The sequence below is a fragment of the Hyperolius riggenbachi genome, chromosome 3 (assembly GCF_040937935.1).
Source record: "Hyperolius riggenbachi isolate aHypRig1 chromosome 3, aHypRig1.pri, whole genome shotgun sequence".
NCBI lineage: Eukaryota > Metazoa > Chordata > Amphibia > Anura > Hyperoliidae > Hyperolius > Hyperolius riggenbachi.
Genome location: NC_090648.1, coordinates 55,127,120 through 55,149,258, shown reverse-complemented (window position 1 = coordinate 55,149,258; position 22,139 = coordinate 55,127,120). Strand labels below are relative to the sequence as shown.

Sequence of the window (22,139 nt, the reverse complement as noted above, 5' to 3'; positions counted from 1 at the left end):
ACAAATTCCAAATTCCTAATCGGTTTAACCTCTGCTAGTCACGGAGTTTTTAACAGCCCCACTGACTGAAACCTGTCATTATCATCATTACCATCATAGCTGATCTTGATTTCATGTAACTGTTTGATCAGAGGTGCATATGGTGAAGATGTCTGAACTTCTACCTCTGCAGCTGGTGCAGAAGGTTTGGATTGAAAATTGACCAATCCATTTTCTTTGCCAAAGTTCTTCCGCATTTGCACATCATTCAAAAATCTATAACATTTCCATTTAATGTGTCCAGGCTTATTGCAATAATAACAAACCATTGGAGATCTTTGGTATGACTGCTTCTCCTTCTCATTCCTGCAGGGGGCAGCATCAGCTGGTTTTGTAAAAGAGACCTTACCCAAATCTCCTCCCTGCATTTCAACATTTTTATTAGCAGAAATTTTAGCTTTGATATTCTTAGTTCTGATCTGCCTGCGAATTTTGTCAATAAACGCAGCTATTTGATTCAGATTCTCTTTTTCTACCGCGATAGTAGCTGAGATAGGGTCTAAATACTGAAATTTCTTAACAAAAGCTTTCCTTAAAGCTGATTCTGACTCATCCTCTACTGTAAACAGCATGTTATATATCTTTAAGAATTTCTGTTTGAATTCAAAAGGATCAGTTTCAAGAGTCGCCTTTAATGACTCTAACAAATCCAAATTTGGAACGTCATCTCCTGTCATAAACTTTAATAACTGTCTTAGTCTATCATCCTCAGTGTGGTGTCTTTCATCACCTCCAGCTGATAAAATAACACTTGGTTCTAACCGTTTACTCATGTGACTAGGTAACCACAAACGGAACAAAGTGTTTTTCTGTAATTGAGATAAATTAAAACGGTCCGTGAAATCCTCAAATATTGTGATCAATTCAACGGCATCCAAACTTTTATTAAAAGGTGGAAGCATCTTAAATATCTTCATCAACTGATCATGTATTTTTAATTTTAATTTTCTAGCTCTATCTAGCATTTCTTTTTTAATTAATTGCCTGGGAGTAAGTGCTTCTTCTTCTTCATCTTCATCCTCTTTATGTTCAGCATTCAGGCTGCTATCACCCTCAACACATGTCAATGGATCTGGAAATACATGCTGTTTACTAGGACAACCACTAGGTGGAGCCCTTAATGGAGAAACTGATGGGTCTGTAATTGTGCCAGATTTAGTAACCACAGAAATATTTTTTCTCTGCATTTCTAGCATTTGCTGTGTCCTAAATTCTAATTGCTTCTCCAATTCTTCTAAATATGCTGCTAAAATGTCGCAGTTTGGACAGCCCTCTGACTTTTGCTGAACCGTACAAATCTGAGATGCAGATTGCACGTCTGTTGTAACTTGTGACTCCTTTGCCTCACCAATAATTAAAGAATTAAACATCTGTACTAACTTCATTACATTTTTCGTTTTCTTTTTAATCTTACACAAAGTAAATCTAGAAGAATCTATTTCTTCATTAGCAGCCATGCATTGGCTATACATAGAAATCCACAACTCAGAATCTTTAGTACATGTCCCTAAATCCTTAAACACCAAATTACTCTTCTCTGCGGAAAAATTAATAAAATCCATACTTATCAGACTCTAGTCGATGGCCTCTGGAAAACCGTCACTTTAAGCCTCTGTAGATTCTCTTGGAAAACTTCCAACACTTTCAGAGATAGGAAGATTTTTTCCCGCCAAAATCAAAGTTAAAAAAAAATGAATAAAAATTCTTCCAAATATCAATCTTCCCCCGTGATGAAAGTGAAAATATTGTTTTCCAAGTCCTTTGTTGGCTCGCCACTATGTTAAATAGAAGCTTTTGTGAATTTTTCCAGCAATGTCTTTGTTCTCCAGTCAGAGATAGGCGTTGAACAAAAATCACCTTTTAATGAGGTTTATTGTTTCAGCTTATAAATATACAAAGTCCATAGTACAAGTCTTCTAAGTAAAATAAAAGAGTTATTAAAGATCTTAAATAAAATAAGAATTAAATAAAGTTTCTTTGTCTTGAAATGTTTGTGAGAATAGTAGGACTTAGGTGTGTGTGCTCAGTCCAAAGTCCATCTAAGAATGACCAGCGTGTGAGTGTTCGCTCAACCCCCCTTCTCCTTATTTAAATAACAACCCGAACTTCTGACGTATCAGATTCCAAGCTGCCTTCTGATTGGTTGATTCAAATGATACTTAGTTCTATTTGCTAACACATATAAGCTTATACTAAACAAATGTACTCATTATAAACTATCTACTCATTACTAACTATATATATGTTCTTACATATAACTCACTATTCTAAAGATGCTATAGTTATTGTACAAATACATTCTTGTTAGAATTCTTGGGTAACTCCTATTCAAGGTTTGAAAGAGTTAAACAGGCTGCTTTGTCCAGTGCTGGCAAAGGAATTTCCCATCCTCCAACCCTCAATAATAGAAGCCAGATGGCTAGCTACCTTGTGGGGGAGACAGTATCTCCTGTTACCATGGGGGGTTGGAGTGGCATAACAATTTTTAAGACAGAGAAATGATGACAAAGATTCTTGTACTAGACTGGAAGCAAAACCATATCCCCATACAACCCTGGTTCACCTTCTAATATTTCCAAATGGGAGATTACTTCCACTAATTAAATAACCTCAGACATAAGTCTAATCAACAGGATCCTTGTCAATTAAACTTTATCAAAATATAATATTTCACTATCATTTTTGCAGGGAGGCCTTATAAAGTCTAGTTACGCCCCTGGGCTACACCCAGCACCATCATAGATCGCAATCTAAGTTTGTGGCTCTGTTGCACCAGGTGTTTCACTTGGGCGTTGGTTATAGCGTAACGGCTTGAGTTTAATGTAAGCCTCTGGATTCTAAAGTGGCTTCCCTTGTCCTCCCCTTCAGTCTCGCTCCAGTGGTGGGACTCCCAAGAGATAGGCAACAAGGACTTGTCAGCACTATGTGCAGGCACACTATAGTACTAATACTACTAACATTTGTTTAGCGCATTTATCCTGTTGGACTCAAAGCTCTTCATAGCTGCAACCACTCAGTGCATGCTCAAGAGGCCACCCTGCAGTGTTAGGAAGTCTTGCCCAAGAACTACTTACTGAATAGGTACTGACCCTAGCCAGGATTTGAACCCTTGTATCCCATGTCAAAGGCAGAGCCCTTAACCAGTACACTACCCAGCCACTTTGGTACACTAACCAGCCACTAGCGGGGGTGGTGGGTGGTCAGGGGATGGGAGGTTGGGTGCATTTGCGTTGGTTAGTGCTATCTTTGGCTGGTTACTCCAGCAGTCAGCAAGCACACATATCCAACATCATGCAATCAGAAATAGCCTTGGAGAAGTGTTGAGACTTTCTATATGTTTCTAAACATGAGCAATTTATACCTTCTTTTTTTCCTAATTTATGAGATCACATTTTTTTGCACACTTGGAGGGGAATTGAGTTGATATACAGGTTTTGATTCCTCACGTACCGTCAAATGACCACATGAAACTGTGACTACTGGGGTACAGTAGCAGTGGTGGTCAATGCCAACAGAAGGGCCTTTGTGCATAATAAATGTAGGGGGCCTCATGCAAGTGGCTATGGTCATAACAGATCATGGGTGGATCCAAATAATGTCTATAACACCCATATGGTGGGTAGTGACATAGGGAGGGAGACACAGCCACATTGGGGATACAGAGGGCAGGAGAGACTGACAGCCATGGGAGGGGAAGAGGGGCTGTTAGTGACAGGGGAGAGAGAGAGTCACATGGTGGGTAGTGAGCCACATGGTGGGTAGTGAACCGCATGGTGGGTAGTGAGCCGCATGGTGGGTAGTGAGCCGCATGGTGGGTAGTGAGTCGCATGGTGGGTAGTGAGTCGCATGGTGGGTAGTGAGTCGCATGGTGGGTAGTGAGTCGCATGGTGGGTAGTGAGTCGCATGGTTGGTAGTGAGCCTCATGGTGGGTAGTGAGTCACATGGTGGGTAGTGAGTCACATGGTGGGTAGTGAGCCACATGGTAGGTAGTGAGCCACATGGTGGGTAGTGAGCCACATGGTGGGTAGTGAGCCACATGGTGGGTAGTGAGCCACATGGTGGGTAGTGAGTCCCATGGTGGGTAGTGAGTCCCATGGTGGGTAGTGAGTCCCATGGTGGGTAGTGAGTCCCATGGTGGGTAGTGAGTCCCATGGTGGGTAGTGAGTCCCATGGTGGGTAGTGAGTCCCATGGTGGGTAGTGAGTCCCATGGTGGGTAGTGAGCCACAGGGTGGGTAGTGAGCCACAGGGTGGGTAGTGAGCCACAGGGTGGGTAGTGAGCCACAGGGTGGGTAGTGAGCCCCATGGTGGGTAGTGAGCCCCATGGTGGGTAGTGAGCCCCATGGTGGCTAGTGAGCCACAGGGTGGGTAGTGAGCCACAGGGTGGGTAGTGAGCCACAGGGTGGGTAGTGAGTCACATGGTGGGTAGTGAGCCACATGGTGGGTAGTGAGCCGTGACACATGGTGGGTAGTGAGCCCCATGGTGGGTAGTGAGCCACATGGTGGGTAGTGAGCCACAGGGTGGGTAGTGAGCCACAGGGTGGGTAGTGAGCCCCATGGTGGGTAGTGAGCCCCATGGTGGGTAGTGAGTCACATGGTGGGTAGTGAGTCACATGGTGGGTAGTGAGCCACAGGGTGGGTAGTGAGTCACATGGTGGGTAGTGAGTCACATGGTGGGTAGTGAGCCACATGGTGGGTAGTGAGCCGTGACACATGGTGGGTAGTGAGCCGCATGGTGGGTAGTGAGGAGCACGGTGGGTAGTGAGCCGCATGGTGGGTAGTGAGCCGCATGGTGGGTAGTGAGCCGCATGGTGGTTGTGAGCCGCATGGTGGGTAGTGAGCCGCATGGTGGGTAGTGAGCCGCATGGAGGGTAGTGAGTCACATGATGGGTAGTGAGTCACATGGTGGGTAGTGAGCTACATGGTGGGTAGTGAGCCACATGGTGGGTAGTGAGCCACATGGTGGGTAGTGAGCCACATGGTGGGTAGTGAGTCACTAGATGGGTAGTGAGTCACTAGATGGGTAGTGAGTCACATGATGGGTAGTGAGTCACATGATGGGTAGTGAGTCACATGGTGGGTAGTGAGTCACATGGTGGGTAGTGAGCCTCATGGTGGGTAGTGAGCCACATGGTGGGTAATGAGTCACATGGTGGGTAGTGAGCCGTTACACATGGCGGGTAGTGAGCCGCATGGCGGGTAGTGAGCCCCATGGCGGGTAGTGAGCCGCATGGTGGGTAGTGAGCCGCATGGTGGGTATTGAATCGCATGGTGGGTAGTGAGCCCCATGGCGGGTAGTGAGCCGCAGCGTGGGTAGTGAGCTGCACGGTGGGTAGTGAGCCGCACGGTGGGTAGTGAGCCGCAGGGTGGGTAGTGAGCCGCAGGGTGGGTAGTGAGCCGCAGGGTGGGCACGGTGGGTAGTGAGCCGCACAGTGGGTAGTGAGCCGCAGGGTGGGTAGTTAGCCGCATGGTGGGTAGTGAGCCGCATGGTGGGTAGTGAGTCGCATGGTGGGTAGTGAACCGCATGGTGGGTAGTGAGTCACATGGTGGGTAGTGAATCACATGGTGGGTAGTGAATCACATGGTGGGTAGTGAATCACATGGTGAGTAGTGAGTCACAGGGTGGGTAGTGAGTCACAGGGTAAAAGTGATACAAGGTGTAAGAAATCGGATCAGCAGATTTTGGCGCGCGGCTCTGAGAGCCAGGCGCCAAAACTGAGCGCCCCATAGCAGCAATGCTATGATGCGCGCCACGCGTAGTGGTAATTCGGAGCTCTGGCGGCTGCCAGACCCGTAAGAAATAGCCACATGTAAAGGGGGTTACAGAGAGAAATTTACTGAGAAGAGTCTAGGGCAGTGGTCCTCAAACTACGACCCATGGGCCAAATGCATCTCCCCGAGGCTTTTTTACTGGCCCCAAACACAAAATGTATAACTTACAGATGTGGCCCACTGCACCTTTAAATATCAGCGGCCCTCATATAGAATAGCAGTACTGACACCACCCATCCACATACTGTAGAAGGCAGTGAGCAGTCATTCGCTGGCTTCCAATCCAATTCTGCATCAGGTAACACTGCTGTCCAACTGGACGGCAGGTTGTCACCTGGGTATGCTTCACTGTTTCATAACTGAGTGGCTGCTGTTGGGAGTTCTCCTCCAGGCATGATTGGGGGAAGCAATACCTAGATTCAATGTAATGGTTTTCAACATCATTTTATATATGTTCCGCCCCCCAGCAGTCTGAAGTATATTGACCCGGCCCTTGACCGAAAAAGTTGTGTGGCTAATTATTATCATCATCATTGTGATTTACAAAAAACTATTCCAATTCAATGCAGCTTAAACAAGGAAAGGACAGATTCATCTCCAACTTTGAGATCAACAAAGGAGCGTCGGACAAGAGCACACTTGTTCTCTACATTGACCGGGTAAGAAGGTCCTTTTCCTGTTGTTATACCCAGTGTAACGGGTTGTTTTTTTTTGGGGGGGGGGGGTTTATACAATTGCTTAATCTGAAACCTTAAATTCTATGAAAAATCAGGGGGCGTCAGGTCCAGTTTGGAGGTGCAATGGATTCTCAATTTGCGCCAAGGTTGTGCTCCAAGCAGGGGTTGTGCTCCTGGCGAGCAGCGGTGGGCTGGTGGAGGTTCAGATTTTTTTTTTATGCAATTTTTTGAAATTGTGGTCAAAAAGTTCAGCCTTGGTTACATCAGAATAAAACACGCTTCCCCACATGCTTTTGGGAAACTTGGATAGATATGTTTGCGAATATCAGCCATTACTGGATGGGAGGTTTTTTGTAAGAAAAGGCTTGCAACCCTACCCCAAAGTCAATACATATAGAGACTATGGCCAACAACAAAAACATATGTAAAGTGCTTTTCTATCATAGTACCCAAAGTACTTGCCAGAAATTTTGTGAGCCCTTGAGTGTTGCTTTTGGCAGCCTCACTAACCAGTTTTCATCTTGTCTGTTCATCAGATTTGGAGGAGGGCTAAGTTCTTGGCAACGTTACGTCACTGTTTTCCCTGGTTTTCTTCACTGGGCTTCTTGGTACATTTAGTGCTGTGGAATTTTTTTACCATTGTTCTGGCTGATGCCTTTCAGCACTTAAATCCCTTTAATGCTTTTCTAAGATTTTTTTTTTACAAACTCTGTCTTTTGCTGCAGCAGACAACTGAGTAAATACTCGAGCTGTACATTATGGCTAGTATGTACCCAAAAAAGTGAATATTGAAATTATTTCAAAAGATGCTTCAGCAAATTGTTAGTTTATAGAAAACTTGAGCTCAGATAAACAAAAAAATAGTCTGTGGAGCATCCAGAGGCTTTCCTGACCCTTCTAGACCCCTCCAACGCTGGCCTGGACCCTTTTGTTCTTCAGGTCAGAGCTCCCTTCCATGTAAGAGCATGTCCGTACTAAGAGATAAACAGAGGAACACCAAGAGCCCCAATAGTGTAGTATGTATTGACAAAGGGGATAATGACAAAAGAGTAATAGTTGTTATACTCACAAGCATGGGTCACCAATAGGCATCCACTGTAAAGGCAGGTGGGGAGATTATCCTGACGCCACTCAGGAATAAGAAGTTGCTCTCTGTAGATAGTAGAAAAGGGTCGCAACCCTCCACTCAGGGTGGATACAATATTATAAAGGAGAGAACAGAGGCGCCAAAAGGATAATCGGGGTTTTAAAGGAGCTTAAAAGCCAAAAAATGTTGGTAATTAGAGGAGGCAGTGGTGGACTTACCTCCTCCAAGCAGACACAACACGACTGTACATTTAGTCTATTTATTAACGAACTCCAGATAAAACAAAGCAACGCGGTTACAGCATCTAGCAAAACAAACAACACTCGGCACCTCTGTGAGAGGTGCCGAGTGTTGTTTGTTTTGCTAGATGCTGTAACTCCTTTTTCTATTGCCTGAGGAAGCGGGCACTGACCCGTGAAACACGTTGCTTTGTTTTATCTGGAGTCCGTTAATAAATAGACTGAATGTACAGTCGTGTTGTGTCTGCTTGGAGGAGGTAAGTCCACCACTGCCTCCTCTAATTACCAACATTTTTGGCTTTTAAGTTCCTTTAAAACCCCTTTTATCCTTTTGGCGCCTCTGTTCTCTCCTATATAATGTCCGTACTACGCATATGCTTCTCAGCTCAGCTTTGCCTACACTACACACTGACAAACTGTCTACTTAGCTTTTACATTAGAGAGGCTGGCTTAAAGGACAACTATCAATGAAACTGCCATTCTGTAAACCCCACACACCTATCAAGCGTTTGGCCAGTAACAAAAGAAAACTTTTCCTGTGTCTTTTATGACAGCCTGTGTGAAGGAAATGCCTCTTCAGTGTTCTCCCCAGAAATTTTTTCCAGCCGGGTGGCATGAAATAGTAGCCGGGTGGCATGAAAAAGTAGCCGGGTGGGGTGAGATGAGAATGCAGGGCCAGTGCTTCTGTGAGCAACTCTGCTTACAGCATAGGAAGAGGAGAGCCGATGACAGCCGGGTGGTCACCAAAACTAGCCGGGTGGAGCACCCGGCTAAAATAGCCTGGGGAGAACACTGCTCTTACATAAGAGCCCTGCTTTTGAGGTTACAATGGATTGCAGGACTGTACCATGTAGATAGGTGCCACTTCCCTGTCAATATTCACAGAGGAATCATTTACTGTTTATTTCTGCCCTGCCCACACATGCTGCTTTCTCACAGATCATATGAGAACAGACAACAGATTTTTAAATTACGGAGCAGCTTTTAAAGAGGAGTCTTAGTTTATTCCTGTTCTTGGATACTTACACCCACCATTAAAAATTAGCTCTTCCTCCTGACTGTATTCATGACTGTTTACTTTAGAACTGCATGAAGCAGAGACACAGGAACAAGGCACACAGAGCTGCAGCTGATGAGTTATTTACACACTATTTGATGTTCTATCTCTGCTTTCTGTCTTCTGGAGACATTTCAGTCACAAGATTACAGCCAGTAAGGACTGTCTCTGTATGCTGGATGTGCTGGAACAAGTCATCCATAATAATGCCCACAGTGAAAACTGTTCTTTGTAAATATCATATTTTTTTCACATAACAAATGAAAAGATGAAAAAAGCCTTTGTATTGCTATTTGCTAGTAATAATTACTGGAAATATATGTGGCATTTAGAATTTCAGTAAACTTTGAGAGTTGTCCTTTAAGGCAAAGCCCCCCACTATTGGCCAATCTAACCTAGCTGACTGTACTTTAAAGTTAATGTTAAAAAAAACAACATATACCTATGGAGAGGGAAGGTTTTGGATCCTATAGAGCCTTCCCACTCCTTTTGTGGTCCCTTCATTCCAGCGATGTCACCCCGGGTTGAATACCCCGCTACAAGAGGCTTCTGAAGTCTTCAGGAACCTGAGTGCTCCCAAAGACTAGCGGCTCTGTGCTGCACATGTGTGAGCGCAAGCGAGTGCCCTCGCGCTTGCGCAGTACGGAACTGCCCAGCTTCGGGAGTACTCGGGCCAGAGGAGTAGCTATGGGTGGGCAAGGTGGGACACGTGCCCCCGGGCACAGCACTGTAAGGGGGCTCAGCGAGGCCACTGCAGCTCCACATGAATGAGAGGTGGCTGACTGGCTGCCCAAGTGCTTCTCTCTCTGCCTCTGCAGAGGAGTGCAGAAGTGTTAGCAGCAGTAGAAAAAGCGTGACACGTCTGACTATCTCAAGGGGGACACATCTGGCTATCTAAAATGTCTTTGCTCCTGGGTGCTGAAAACCCTAGCTACGCCTCTAACTCGGGCCTCCGAAGACTTCCAAAGCTTCCCACGGTGGAGAAGAGCAGTATGCAACCAATTGGTCAAATACTTCTACCGGGGGTGACAGTGCTGGAGTGAGGGGACCAGGAAAGGAACGGGAAGGCTCTGTAAAACCCAGAGCCCTCCCTCTCCATAGGTGAGTTTTTTGTTTGTTTTGTTTTTAGCTTAACCCTCACTTTAAAGGCCATGCTAGGAGTTTTGGGACAAAGATTCACCATGGAGAATTTGCATAAAAGTTTACGAATCTGAAAATCCCCATTTGAATGTTGGTATATTAGTAATCTGAATGGTTCTTGTATTTCTACATGTTCATTTAACCCATTTTTCATTGCATTGTCAGATATCTCAAAGTAAAGAGCAATGTCTGAAAGTCAGACTGCACCAATACTACCAACTGGGTTTCGTCCAACCTGGATCTGTTACAATATACGAGTATTATTCACCAGGTAAGAACTAAATGCATATGCATTCCAACATGTATATGCTTACCCTGCACTCCTCCCCTGCAAATGCCAGGGAAGACCCAGCTACTGAGCAAATCCTGCATGTCAGCTGATCAAGTGAAGTACTGGCCCAGGAAATTGTGTGAAGAGGGGAGTTCTACTTCTCCTTGCCTGCTGGTCTGCTGAATGTCAAGCCAAATCCTCCTCTGTTCTCATCCAATCCGGGCACTGATGCAAGGGAAGAGTAGCGGGGGCGGGGTGGATACATAAGGGGTCGGGCAGCCTGCACAGTTGACAAAAATCCTATCTGGTAAAGGAAGGTGGGTCAACACCAGTGGCATAGCTAAGGAGCTGTGGGCCCCGATGCAAGTTTTACATTCGGGTCCCCCAAGCATTCTATACATAACAATTGATACAGCGCTAGTGATGCTCAAATACCCCTTTTTAAAATTCGAGTTTGGTCGAATTCGAATAGTAAATTATTCGAGGTCAGTCGAATATTCGAGTCGAATAATTTTTACTATTCGATTCGACCTCGGACTTCGAGCTCACTATTCGAGTCGGTATTCGAGCTCACTATTCGAGCTGACTATTCGAATTGGCCTTAAATAGCTTCCAACACTTGTTTTGAGGGTGAATGATGCAAGAAACATCTTTTTTTCCAAGTAACAACAGCAAGTGATTATGTGGGGATGTTCCTTTAAAAAAAAATGTGGAAAGAGAAGTTGTGTCCTAAATTTTGTTCAGTAGTGTTACTGTATATACTTGTTCTTCTTCTTCTTTATCGTTCTTCTTCTTCTTCTAGATCTTCTTCTTCTATATTTTCTTCTTCTTCTTCTTCATCTTCTTCTTCTTCTTCTTCATCATCTTCTTCTTCTTCTTCTTCATCATCTTCTTCTTCTTCTTCTTCATCATCTTCTTCTTCTTCTTCATCATCTTCTTCTTCTTCTTCTTCTTCTTCATCATCTTCTTCTTCATCTTCTTCATCTTCTTCTTCATCTTCATCTTCATCTTCTTCTTCTTCTTCATCTTCATCTTCTTCATCTTCTTCTTCTTCATCTTCTTCTTCTTCTTCATCTTCTTCTTCTTCTTCTTCTTCATCTTCTTCTTCTTCTTCTTCATCTTCTTCTTCTTCTTCTTCATCTTCTTCTTCTTCTTCTTCATCTTCTTCTTCTTCATCTTCTTCTTCTTCATCTTCTTCTTCTTCTTCTTCATCTTCTTCTTCTTCATCTTCTTCTTCTTCATCTTCTTCATCTTCTTCTTCTTTTTCATCTTCTTCTTCATCATCTTCTTCATCATCTTCTTCATCTTCTTCTTCATCTTCTTCTTCTTCATCTTCTTCATCTTCTTCTTCTTTATCTTCTTCTTCTTTTTCATCTTCTTCTTCATCATCTTCACGTATTTCTCTTTTCAAATTTTTTTTAAAGAAATGCAGCTATTTTTGAGCGTAACAAATAGCTGGTGGGCGCACGCATGTTGGAAGCGCCATTGTATGTGCTCCCTGGCAGTGGAAACACAAAGACAGCAGGAGGTAAATTCAGCAGCAGGAGGAGGAGGATGAGTGTGTGGCAGCAGGCAGTCAATGAGGCAGGCAGCTCGCTGTGACATAATAGCCCTGGTACCTAGCGGTGATACCAGGGCTGTAAATAAACACAACAGGAGGTCCCAGACAGCGGTCGTGCAGCCCACATTGTGTCCAATACACAACTGGGACAACACAGTTTTCAACCCGGGCACCTCAGAAAAATTAAACCTTTTTTTTTTTTTTAATGGTTTGTTTGGTTTTGGTTTTGCAACCAATATAGCTATTGTTTGACGTAATAGCTGGTGGCAGAGTGGCAGCAGAAGGTAATTCTGTGTACCCTGGCAGTGGGAAACACAGACAGACAGCAACAGCAGCAGGAGGAATGGAGGAGTAATGTGAGCAGCTATTGTTTGACGTAATAGCTGGTGGCAGAGTGGCAGCAGAAGGTAAATCATCTGTGTAGTGTACCCTGGCAGTGGGAAACACAGACAGACAGCAGCAGCAGCAGCAGGAGGAGGTATGGAGGAGCAGTGTGAGTGTGGCAGCAGGTAGGCAGCGTGACATAATAGCCCTGGTACCTAGCGGTGATACCAGGGCTGTAAATAAACACAACAGGAGGTCCCAGACAGCGGTCGTGCAGCCCACATTGTGTCCAATACACAACTGGGACAACACAGTTTTCAACCCGGGCACCTCAGAAAAATTAAACCTTTTTTTTTTTTTTTAATGGTTTTTTGGTTTTTGGTTTTACAACCAATATAGCTATTGTTTGACGTAATAGCTGGTGGCAGAGTGGCAGCAGAAGAAGGTAATTCTGTGTACCCTGGCAGTGGGAAACACAGACAGACAGCAGCAGCAGGAGGAGGAATGGAGGAGTAGGCGAGCAGCTATTGTTTGACGTAATAGCTGGTGGCAGAGTGGCAGCAGAAGGTAAATCATCTGTGTACCCTGGCAGTGGGAAACACAGACAGACAGCAGCAGCAGCAGGAGGAGGTATGGAGGAGCAGTGTGAGTGTGGCAGCAGGTAGGCAGCGTGACATAATAGCCCTGGTACCTAGCGGTGATACCAGGGCTGTAAATAAACACAACAGGAGGTCCCAGACAGCGGTCGTGCAGCCCACATTGTGTCCAATACACAACTGGGACAACACAGTTTTCAACCCGGGCACCTCAGAAAAATTAAACCTTTTTTTTTTTTTTTAATGGTTTTTTGGTTTTTGGTTTTACAACCAATATAGCTATTGTTTGACGTAATAGCTGGTGGCAGAGTGGCAGCAGAAGAAGGTAATTCTGTGTACCCTGGCAGTGGGAAACACAGACAGACAGCAGAAGGGCAGTACACAGCAGCCCACTGTAGGTGTAAAATGTGTGGCTGCAGGCGACGTAATAGTCAAAGTGAACCAGGCTGGCTTAGTGAGCAGGAGCCAGGAGGTGGTAAAGGGTGGTAAGGCACATTAACGATGGTTCCGGCAGCCAGTTCATGTCCCCCTCTCGCCGACAACAGGGGCCAGGAACTCGCCTTCCACCCACGCCTGGTTCATCTTGAGAAACGTCAGTCTGTCCACAGACTTGTGAGACAGACGTGAGCGTTTCTCGGTGACCACGCCACCAGCTGCACTGAAGCAGCGCTCGGACAGCACGCTGGAAGGGGGGCAGGACAGCACTTCCAGGGCGTACTGCGCCAGCTCGCTCCAGATCTCCATGCGCTTGACCCAATACTCCATGGGATCAACAGGGGCATCGCTGTCAAGCCCGCTGTACGACCCCATGTAGTCAGCCACCATGCGGGTCAGGCGCTGGCTGTGACCGGAGGAGGATGCTGCTGCATGCATCTCCTCTCTAGTCACTGCTGCCGGAGCCTCTACAGTCCTGTAGAGCTCGTGGCTGAGAGACAGCAGGTCTGTGGGGCGCTTGCTGCTGCTGGATGCAGGCACCTGCTGCTGCCTCTGTGCTGGCTGCTGGACAGTGGGGGTGGAAGGCTGGGGGAAGGCTTCCTCCAAGCGCTCAACAAGGGCCTGCTGCAAGCTCCTTATTTGTTGCGCTGGGTCTCCTCCTGCAGGCGGCAGGAACTGGCTCAACTTCCCCTTGAGGCGTGGGTCCAACATCATGCTGATCCAGATCTCCTCCCTCTGCTTCATCTGGATCACCCTGGGGTCCCTGCGCAGGCACGTCAGCATGTGCGCTGCCATTGGGAAGAGGCGGGCCACGTCTGCTGGCACATCGACGTCAGTGCTGTCCTCATCCTCCTCCTCTGCCGCCTCATCCTCTCTCCACCCCCGCACCAACTCAGCTGCGCTGTGCTGATCCCCCTCATCAGCAGCCAGGTCAGGGACCTCCACCAAGTCCTCCTCCTCCTCCCCCTCAGAGGTGGACTGCGCAGCTGGTTGCCGCTCCTGCTGGTCCAAGGCTGCCGCTCCCTGTTCCAGCAAAGCATCGAGGGCCCTGTTCAGCAGAGAAACCAGGGGCACCCACTCGCAGACCATAGCATGGTCCCTGCTCACCATGTTTGTGGCCTGCAGGAAGGGAGCCAGCACAAAGCACACCTGCTGCATGTGCCTCCAGTCATCATCGGGGACGATGGACGGGATGTTGCTGGTCTTGTCCCTTCTCTGAGCGGCGGAAACAGTGGCCAGGGCAAGGTACTGTTTGACAGCGCGCCTCTGTTCAACTAGACGCTCCAACATCGCCAGGGTGGAGTTCCAGCGAGTCGGAACGTCAAGGATCAGCCGATGGCGTGGCAGATCCAGCTCCTTTTGCACGTCTTCCAGGCTCGCACAGGCTGCAGCCGAGCGCCGGAAGTGACGCACAACATTCCTTGCCGTTTCCAGCAGTTCGCCCATCCCCTGGTAGGTGCGCAGGAACTTCTGCACCACCAGGTTCAGCACGTGGGCAAGACAGGGGATGTGGGTCAGGTTTCCCCTGTCTATTGCGGCAACCAGATTGGCCCCATTGTCGGCCACCACCTCTCCAACTCTGAGGCCTCTGGGGGTCAGCCAAATCCTCTCCTGCTCCTGGAGTTTGGCCAACACATGGGTTGCCGTCAACTTGGTCTTCCCAAGGCTGACCAAGTGCAGCAGCGCTTGGCAGTGGCGGGCCTTCACGCTGCTGCTGAGGCGGGGGGTTTGGCCAGGTGTGCCGGAGGATGGCAGAGGATCGGAGGAACCTGCTGCAGTTCCCCTGACCCTGCGGGGTGGCACCACCCACTGTGTTGCTGCTGCTGCTGTGCCCGCTGCTGCTCTCCCATCCTCACCCCCTTCCACCAAGCTGACCCAGTGGACAGTGAAGGACAGGTAGCGGCCTGTCCCGAAGCGGCTGCTCCAGGAGTCCATGGTGACGTGGACCCTTTCACCAACCGCGTGCTCCAGCCCTCGCTCCACATTGGCCATCACAAAGCGGTGCAGTGCAGGAATGGCCTTGCGGGCAAAGAAGTGTCTGCTGGGGAGCTGCCAGTCTGGGGCTGCGCAAGCAAGCAGCGCACGAATGTCGCTCCCCTCCTGCACGAGCGTGTACGGCAGGAGTTGGGAGCACATGGCCCGTGCCAGCAAGCCGTTCAGCTGCCGCACGCGACGGCTGCTGGGAGGCAGAGCCCTAACCACCCCCTGGAAGGACTCGCTCAAAAGGCTCTGGCGTGGCCTTTTGCTGACACGGGAATCAGCAGACACAGCAGAGGAGGCCACTGAGGACTGGCTGCCAGAACAGGCCTCAGTGTCGGCGGCAGGAGTTGCAGAGGGGGGAGGAGCAGTGCGTTTCCGCACTCCTGCTGGTGCTGCTGGAGGAGCAGGAGGGCGGGTGGCTGCTGTTGCTGCTGCTGCTGCTGAAGGCTGTGCAGTGATGGGTGTGGTGCCACTGCCAGCACCAGATGCCTTCAGCCTCTGGAACTCCTCATGCTGGTGGAAATGTTTAGCCGCAAGGTGGTTGATGAGCGAGCTGGTGCAGAACTTTAAGGGGTCTGCACCTCTGCTCAACTTCCGCTGACAGTGGTTGCAAGTGGCGTACTTGCTGTACACAGTGGGCATGGTGAAATATCGCCAGATTGGTGACTTAAACATCCCCCTACGGCATGGAAGCGCTGCTGCCTGTCTCCCTGTGGTGGTTGGGCGGGGGGCTTGGGTGCGGCTGGTGGTGGTACTGGCAGATGCTGCTGCTGCTGCTGCTGAGCCTGAGACACCAGCAGGCTGTGGGACCTGCCTACTGCTGCTGCCAATGCTTGCAATGATGCGCCTCCTTGCAAGGCCCACAAGAGCATCCTCCTCCTCCTCCTCAGAGCTGCTGAGGACGACATCCCCTGGAGGTGGTGGCACCCAGTCTCTGTCTGTCACCGGGTCATCATCATCCTCCCCCTCCTGAAACATGTCCTGCTGGGATGAGGACCCCCCAAACTCCTCTCCTGATGCATGGATGGGCTGCTTGACTGTCGCCACAGTCTTGCTGTCCAATCCCTCATCCCCCAAAGTGCCCATCAGCATCTCCTCCTCAAAATCGCCAACAACAGCAGACAATTGACTCATGATGCCTGGGGTCAAAAGACTGCTGAATGACAGGTCGCCAACTGACGGTGAACTGGCCTCCTCCCCAGGCCCTGCTGGGCGGCTGCTGCGAACAGGGGTGGTGGTGGTGGTGGTGGTGGTGGTGGTGAGGGTGGAGGCCTCGGATGCAGAGCTGATGGCGGGCTGCTCATCCTCCGTCATGAGTTGCACCACAGTGTCTGCATCCTTTTCCTCAATGGGACGTTTCCGACCCGGCTGGAGGAAAATGGGAGCAGGTGCTACACGCTGCTGCTGCTGTGTCTCTGCAGCGTGAGTTGCAGATGCTCCTGCTGGGCGGCGCCCAAGGCGTCCACGGCCAGTGGCTATGGGAGGAATGTTAGCCACTGACGCTGCTGCTGCTGCTGGGGAACTGTGCATGGTGGCGCGCCCGCGGCCGCGGCTTGCCACAATGCTGCTCCCTCTCCTCCTGATTCCCTTGCTGCCCTTCCCCTTGCCCAAACCGCACTGGCTGCCACTTCCAGACATCTTCAATGTTTTGGGCGTATAGAGAAAAGTTTTTTAAAAGGGCGGCTGAAAAGTGGGGTACTTTAATGGAGTGGGTTGGTTGGTGAGGTGACTGAGTGAGTGTCCCCTAGTACAGTAAGTAAGTAGTAACAGTCAGGAAGTACAACTAGCAGTTACAATAATCAGTAGTAATCACAAGTAAATTTAGTGTGTGTACACTCAGACAGTGAGTGCACGCACGCAGGAGCTAGTAGCCTATGGACAGTGACTGAGTGTCCTAGACTCCTAGTACAGTAAGAGTAAGTAGTAACAGTAAGTAGAACTAACTAATTACGATAATCAATCAGCGATCAGAAGGAAATAGAGTGTGTGTTGTGTGTGTACACTCAGACAGTGAGTGCACGCACGCAGGAGCTAGTAGCCTATGAACACAGTGACTGAGTGTCCTAGACTCCTAGTACAGTAAGAGTAAGTAGTAACAGTAAGTAGAACTAACTAATTACAATAATCAATCAGCGATCAGAAGGAAATGGAGTGTGGGTGTGTGTACACTCAGACAGTGAGTGCACGCACGCAGGAGCTAGTAGCCTATGAACACAGTGACTGAGTGTCCTAGACTCCTAGTACAGTAAGAGTAAGTAGTAACAGTAAGTAGAACTAACTAATTACAATAATCAATCAGCGATCAGAAGGAAATGGAGTGTGGGTGTGTGTACACTCAGACAGTGAGTGCACGCACGCAGGAGCTAGTAGCCTATGAACACAGTGACTGAGTGTCCTAGACTCCTAGTACAGTAAGAGTAAGTAGTAACAGTAAGTAGAACTAACTAATTACAATAATCAATCAGCGATCAGAAGGAAATGGAGTGTGGGTGTGTGTACACTCAGACAGTGAGTGCACGCACGCAGGAGCTAGAAGCCTATGAACACAGTGACTGAGTGTCCTAGACTCCTAGTACAGTAAGAGTAAGTAGTAACAGTAAGTAGAACTAACTAATTACAATAATCAATCAGCGATCAGAAGGAAATGGAGTGTGGGTGTGTGTACACTCAGACAGTGAGTGCACGCACGCAGGAGCTAGAAGCCTATGAACACAGTGACTGAGTGTCCTAGACTCCTAGTACAGTAAGAGTAAGTAGTAACAGTAAGTAGAACTAACTAATTACAATAATCAATCAGCGATCAGAAGGAAATAGAGTGTGGGTGGTGTGTGTACACTCAGACAGTGAGTGACCGCACGCAGGAGCTAGTAGCCTATGGACAGTGACTGAGTGTCCTAGACTCCTAGTACAGTAAGAGTAAGTAGTAACAGTAAGTAGAACTTGTGACGAATATTACGAAAGTCGTGCGCGTAAGCGCCATCGACTTTCGCATGGTCGTGCACAGTTCCTGTCAGTCTTGGGTAAATGCACAATAGATGTCAATTTCCCTCTCTCTTACTGAGTACAGTAACCTCCCCCACATCCTGTGTCAGGAAAGAATTTCACAGGTAGCCAGACCACCTGGGGAGCAGCATTTGGTACATAGCTCATCTTTCCCCAAAAGGAAAACCAGCTCAAACTGGTTGAGATTCAAAATTTCCCTCCAAGCGTATAGCTTCACACAAAGGGAACGTTAACTTATTAATAATTCAAAATAGGTTTGTCACAGCAAGACCAAAATTACATTTCCTGATACCTAGGAAACAGGTCTATAATTCACATGAATTATCCTTCTCTAGCTATCAGGAATCAATTGAGAAACCGCTTTATCCGGCATGCGTAGAGCAAATTCGTTAGACTAGGCGTGTATAGTCTCATTTAATACAGAGTCGCATGCTGCTTATGAATATGGTCTCGGATCTGCGATGCACCCATCTGGGGCGGAATTACACAAATTATTAATAATTGGTACATTCCTTGCTCCAAGTCTGTGGGTGGTAACCTGACTTGCCAGGAGGTAACCCTGCCTCCAACACACCTACTTTCCAGGTAGTGACCGCCCCAAAACTCTGGTCAGTAAAAAGCGTTTGCAAGGAACTCCACCCAGTTCTTCAATTTACATCAACTAGGGAAGTCCAGACATGTGCTCACGGAAGAACCGGGCGCATGTTGTGTACAAAGGACTATTAAGCTGAATGCCTACGTTTAAACTGGACTATTTTCTTGATGCTTCAAATGGACTGCTCAGCTAACTAAGTAAGAACTTTCTGTTTTATTCCTTTTATTTTTAAGCTCTGTGTTTTATATGTTAATAGGTGTATATAACTGTATGTAATGCATTTGTGTTATTAAACGTTTAAAAATCGTTTAGCGGTTATGACCTGTTGCTGAACATACACAATCGTACCTATTCTCCTGAACTCGCTACCCTGTGTTTAATAGAAGTGTACATTTATAACCCGTATGCGAGAACCCGGCCCAGACATAACGATCTGACCCAGATTCTTGCATACTGCTAAGGGTTAATATAGCGTTCTCGAAGTCCTAGTAAAATTACAGTAGCGGGCTGTGTAACTCGCTTGGTGGCAGATCTTTGAATTGTATATGTGTGTGGAGTGATTCGGTTGGTATCAGAACGCTCCCTTCGCGAGTCAGTTCATCAAATTGCGAATGCGGGTTACCCTTCGTGATGAACAAATGACCGTGTAAGAGGATTTCTGACGCTGATCGATTTACCCCACCCGCAGACCGGCTCGCGGTCTGTGACATTTGGTTGGCAGCTTTTTGGGATTTGTGTATGTTCAGAACATCAACGGCAACGTTATTTGATTAACCTGCTAGAACAGATCAAAAATCTGTGGTCGATAACCGGTGCATTACCATTTATATAGACTAAACGTGTAGCACAGAGTTCCCCCCCCAATCTCTTTTGCTATCCTATCTTTTATTTGGCAAAAATGGCTGCAGCAAGATACAAGAAAATGTCAGTGGCAGACCTAGTAAACTTGTGTGAGGAAAAAGGCATTGTGACTTATAGAAAAAAGAAATCGCAATTGATCGAGGACTTGTTGCGACTGAATACCCAGCCGGAGCAGATGCTGGGAGAGCACACTCCTGGTTCAGACGGTGCTGTAACTGGGGCAGAGGAAAGTGAGCGGTTGGAGCAAAGCAACCCACTTCCCGACCCAGAGGAAAACGGTACCGCGTCTGAACCGGTCGCTGTAACTGCTGAGGAGCATGGTGGCCGGCAGGAGCCCGCCCATGCCAACCTGTTCTGTGTTCCTGATGCTGGAATGCAACCTGGATTACAAAGGCTGTTGGAGACAAATCCTGAGCTGTACATGCAGATTGTCAGAGAAAATGCTGACCGTGCAGAACGCCAGCGCCAGGCGGAAATGGAAGCCTCAGAGCGAGAAGCGGAACGGGCAGAGCGCCGGTGGCTTGCTGAGAGAGAAGCGGAAAGAGAGGAGAGAGAAGCCGCACGCAGACATGACCTTGAAATGGCCAAACTGCGAGCGCAAGGCCAAAATCCCTCGCAAAGTGCTCTGGAACCCCGGCCCACAGCAGGCCCGTTTGGGACTCCAAAGTTTAAATTCCCAGAAATGGAGAAGGGAACCGACCCGGACACTTATTTACACTCCTTTGAAAAGACTTGTCGTCAGCATCATCTGCCCCAGGAGCAGTGGGCGAGATATCTGACACCCAACTTGCGGGACAAAGCGCTTGAGGCGTTTGTGGACTTACCCGCTGACAAGGACAATGACTATGAGGCGATAAAAGCTGCAATTATCGCCAAATACCAGCTGACCCCAGAGGTCTATCGCAAAAAGTTTCGCTCCCTGCAGAAAGGCCACACCGACTCTTACACCGACCTGGAGAGTCGCCTGCTGACTGTGTTCAGGCAGTGGTCACGGGGCCTCAAAAAAGACTCTCACCAAGGTCTGGAGGACCTCATCGTGCAGGAGCAGTTGCTGAACTGCTGCACTCCAGATGTCCGGCAGTTTGTCTTGGAGCGGAAGCCGGACTCCGCCAAAACTGCAGCAGAACTTGCAGACACTTTTGTGGCCACCCGTGTGCCGGACAGCCGCAAACCTCCAGCCCAGAGCTGGAGAGGGGGGAGACCTATGCAACCCAGCTCTCCTCCCCCTGCGAACCGTGGGAATCGGGTCCCACAGCCACAGAGGCCGGATGCTGCACCTGCTACTCATCCGCCTGATGCCACATATGTTCCGAAGTGTTACCACTGTGGACAGCGAGGACACCTCAAGTCTGCCTGCCCCGAGGTGAGGACGCCGTCTCCAGAGCCTAGCGCAGAAGTGGCTAGCGCATCCTCTACTGCACACGCCTACCTCGTCATGGGAGCAACAAATCCTCGACTTTCCGGAAATCATCAAGTCGTGGAAGTTAACGACCAGATCGCTGTTGGTTTCCGCGACACAGGCGCAGAGCTTACCTTGGTTCGCTCTCATCTTGTAGCCAGGGAGAATTTCCTGCCTAATGAGCGTGTCACACTTTTGGGAGTTGGTGGCGCACACGCACGCATCGTCAAAGCTCGTGTTGTTCTCGATTGGGGAAGGGGCCGCCAGTCAAAAGTTGTGGGGGTGACAGATGACATCCCAGTGCCTGTGCTGTTGGGCACCGATCTTGGCACCCTACGATCCTTTTATGAACCTGTGATCAACACCCCGGATTGCCAGTCTGGACCCACTCAGGTACTGTACAAGCTTGGGGTGGGACAGAGGGAGGCAGCAAGGGTAATGGTACCTAGCCCTCCTAGGGAAGGAGGCAAGGAAGCGGTACCTGTTTCTAATGGACAGCTGTCTAATCACGGTTTGTCTGATTCTAAACCTGTCACTGTTGTTCCAGATACCTGTGTACATGATGTGAAAAATGAACGTAACGGTGATGTTAATGTTGTACCAGATGTTGCTAATAGATTTCATGCTGAATCTCCTATTACTAAAAATTTATGTTTAAGTGTGATTGCCTCTAACCTAAGAGGTAACAGTCTTGTGTTGCCTGGGTCATATCCGTGCTTGGCAGTGGAAGCAGGCCAGGTGTCAGAGCAGGCAGCTGGGGGCCTAGACCTCCCCTCCTGCTATGACAGCCAGAGTGCTCCACCATTGTCTGCTGTTAACAAACAGCTGGTGGAGACAGGCCGTTCCTTCCCTGTCTCACCCTTGCATGTCTTCCCCTTGCAGAAGCAACCCAGTGCAAAACTGCCCACAGGTCCACCCTCTATCCTTCCTGGAGAAGGGGCAAGCCTCGCCACCCAGGTGAAGGCAAATTCGTTTTTTAAATTGTGCTCTAATGTTCACCTAGGTTGTGCTGACCAAAATGTTGTGCCAAGGTGTAGTCAGTTAGAGCAGGGGTATGCTACGCTGCTTCCAGATTCGCAGGCTGACACCCGAGAGTCAGGAAATG

General features: G+C 48.2%; 1 protein-coding gene across 1 annotated transcript in view; it reads left to right on the top strand.

Moving 5' to 3' along the window:
• Positions 1-22,139, top strand: part of LOC137562618 (A.superbus venom factor 1-like) — a 231,262-nt gene that overhangs the window by 170,103 nt on the left and 39,020 nt on the right. The window contains exons 25-26 of the mRNA XM_068274131.1: positions 6,379-6,468; positions 10,175-10,280. Of these exons, the coding sequence (XP_068130232.1) occupies positions 6,379-6,468; positions 10,175-10,280 (196 nt within the window). The remainder of the gene's footprint in view (positions 1-6,378; positions 6,469-10,174; positions 10,281-22,139) is intronic.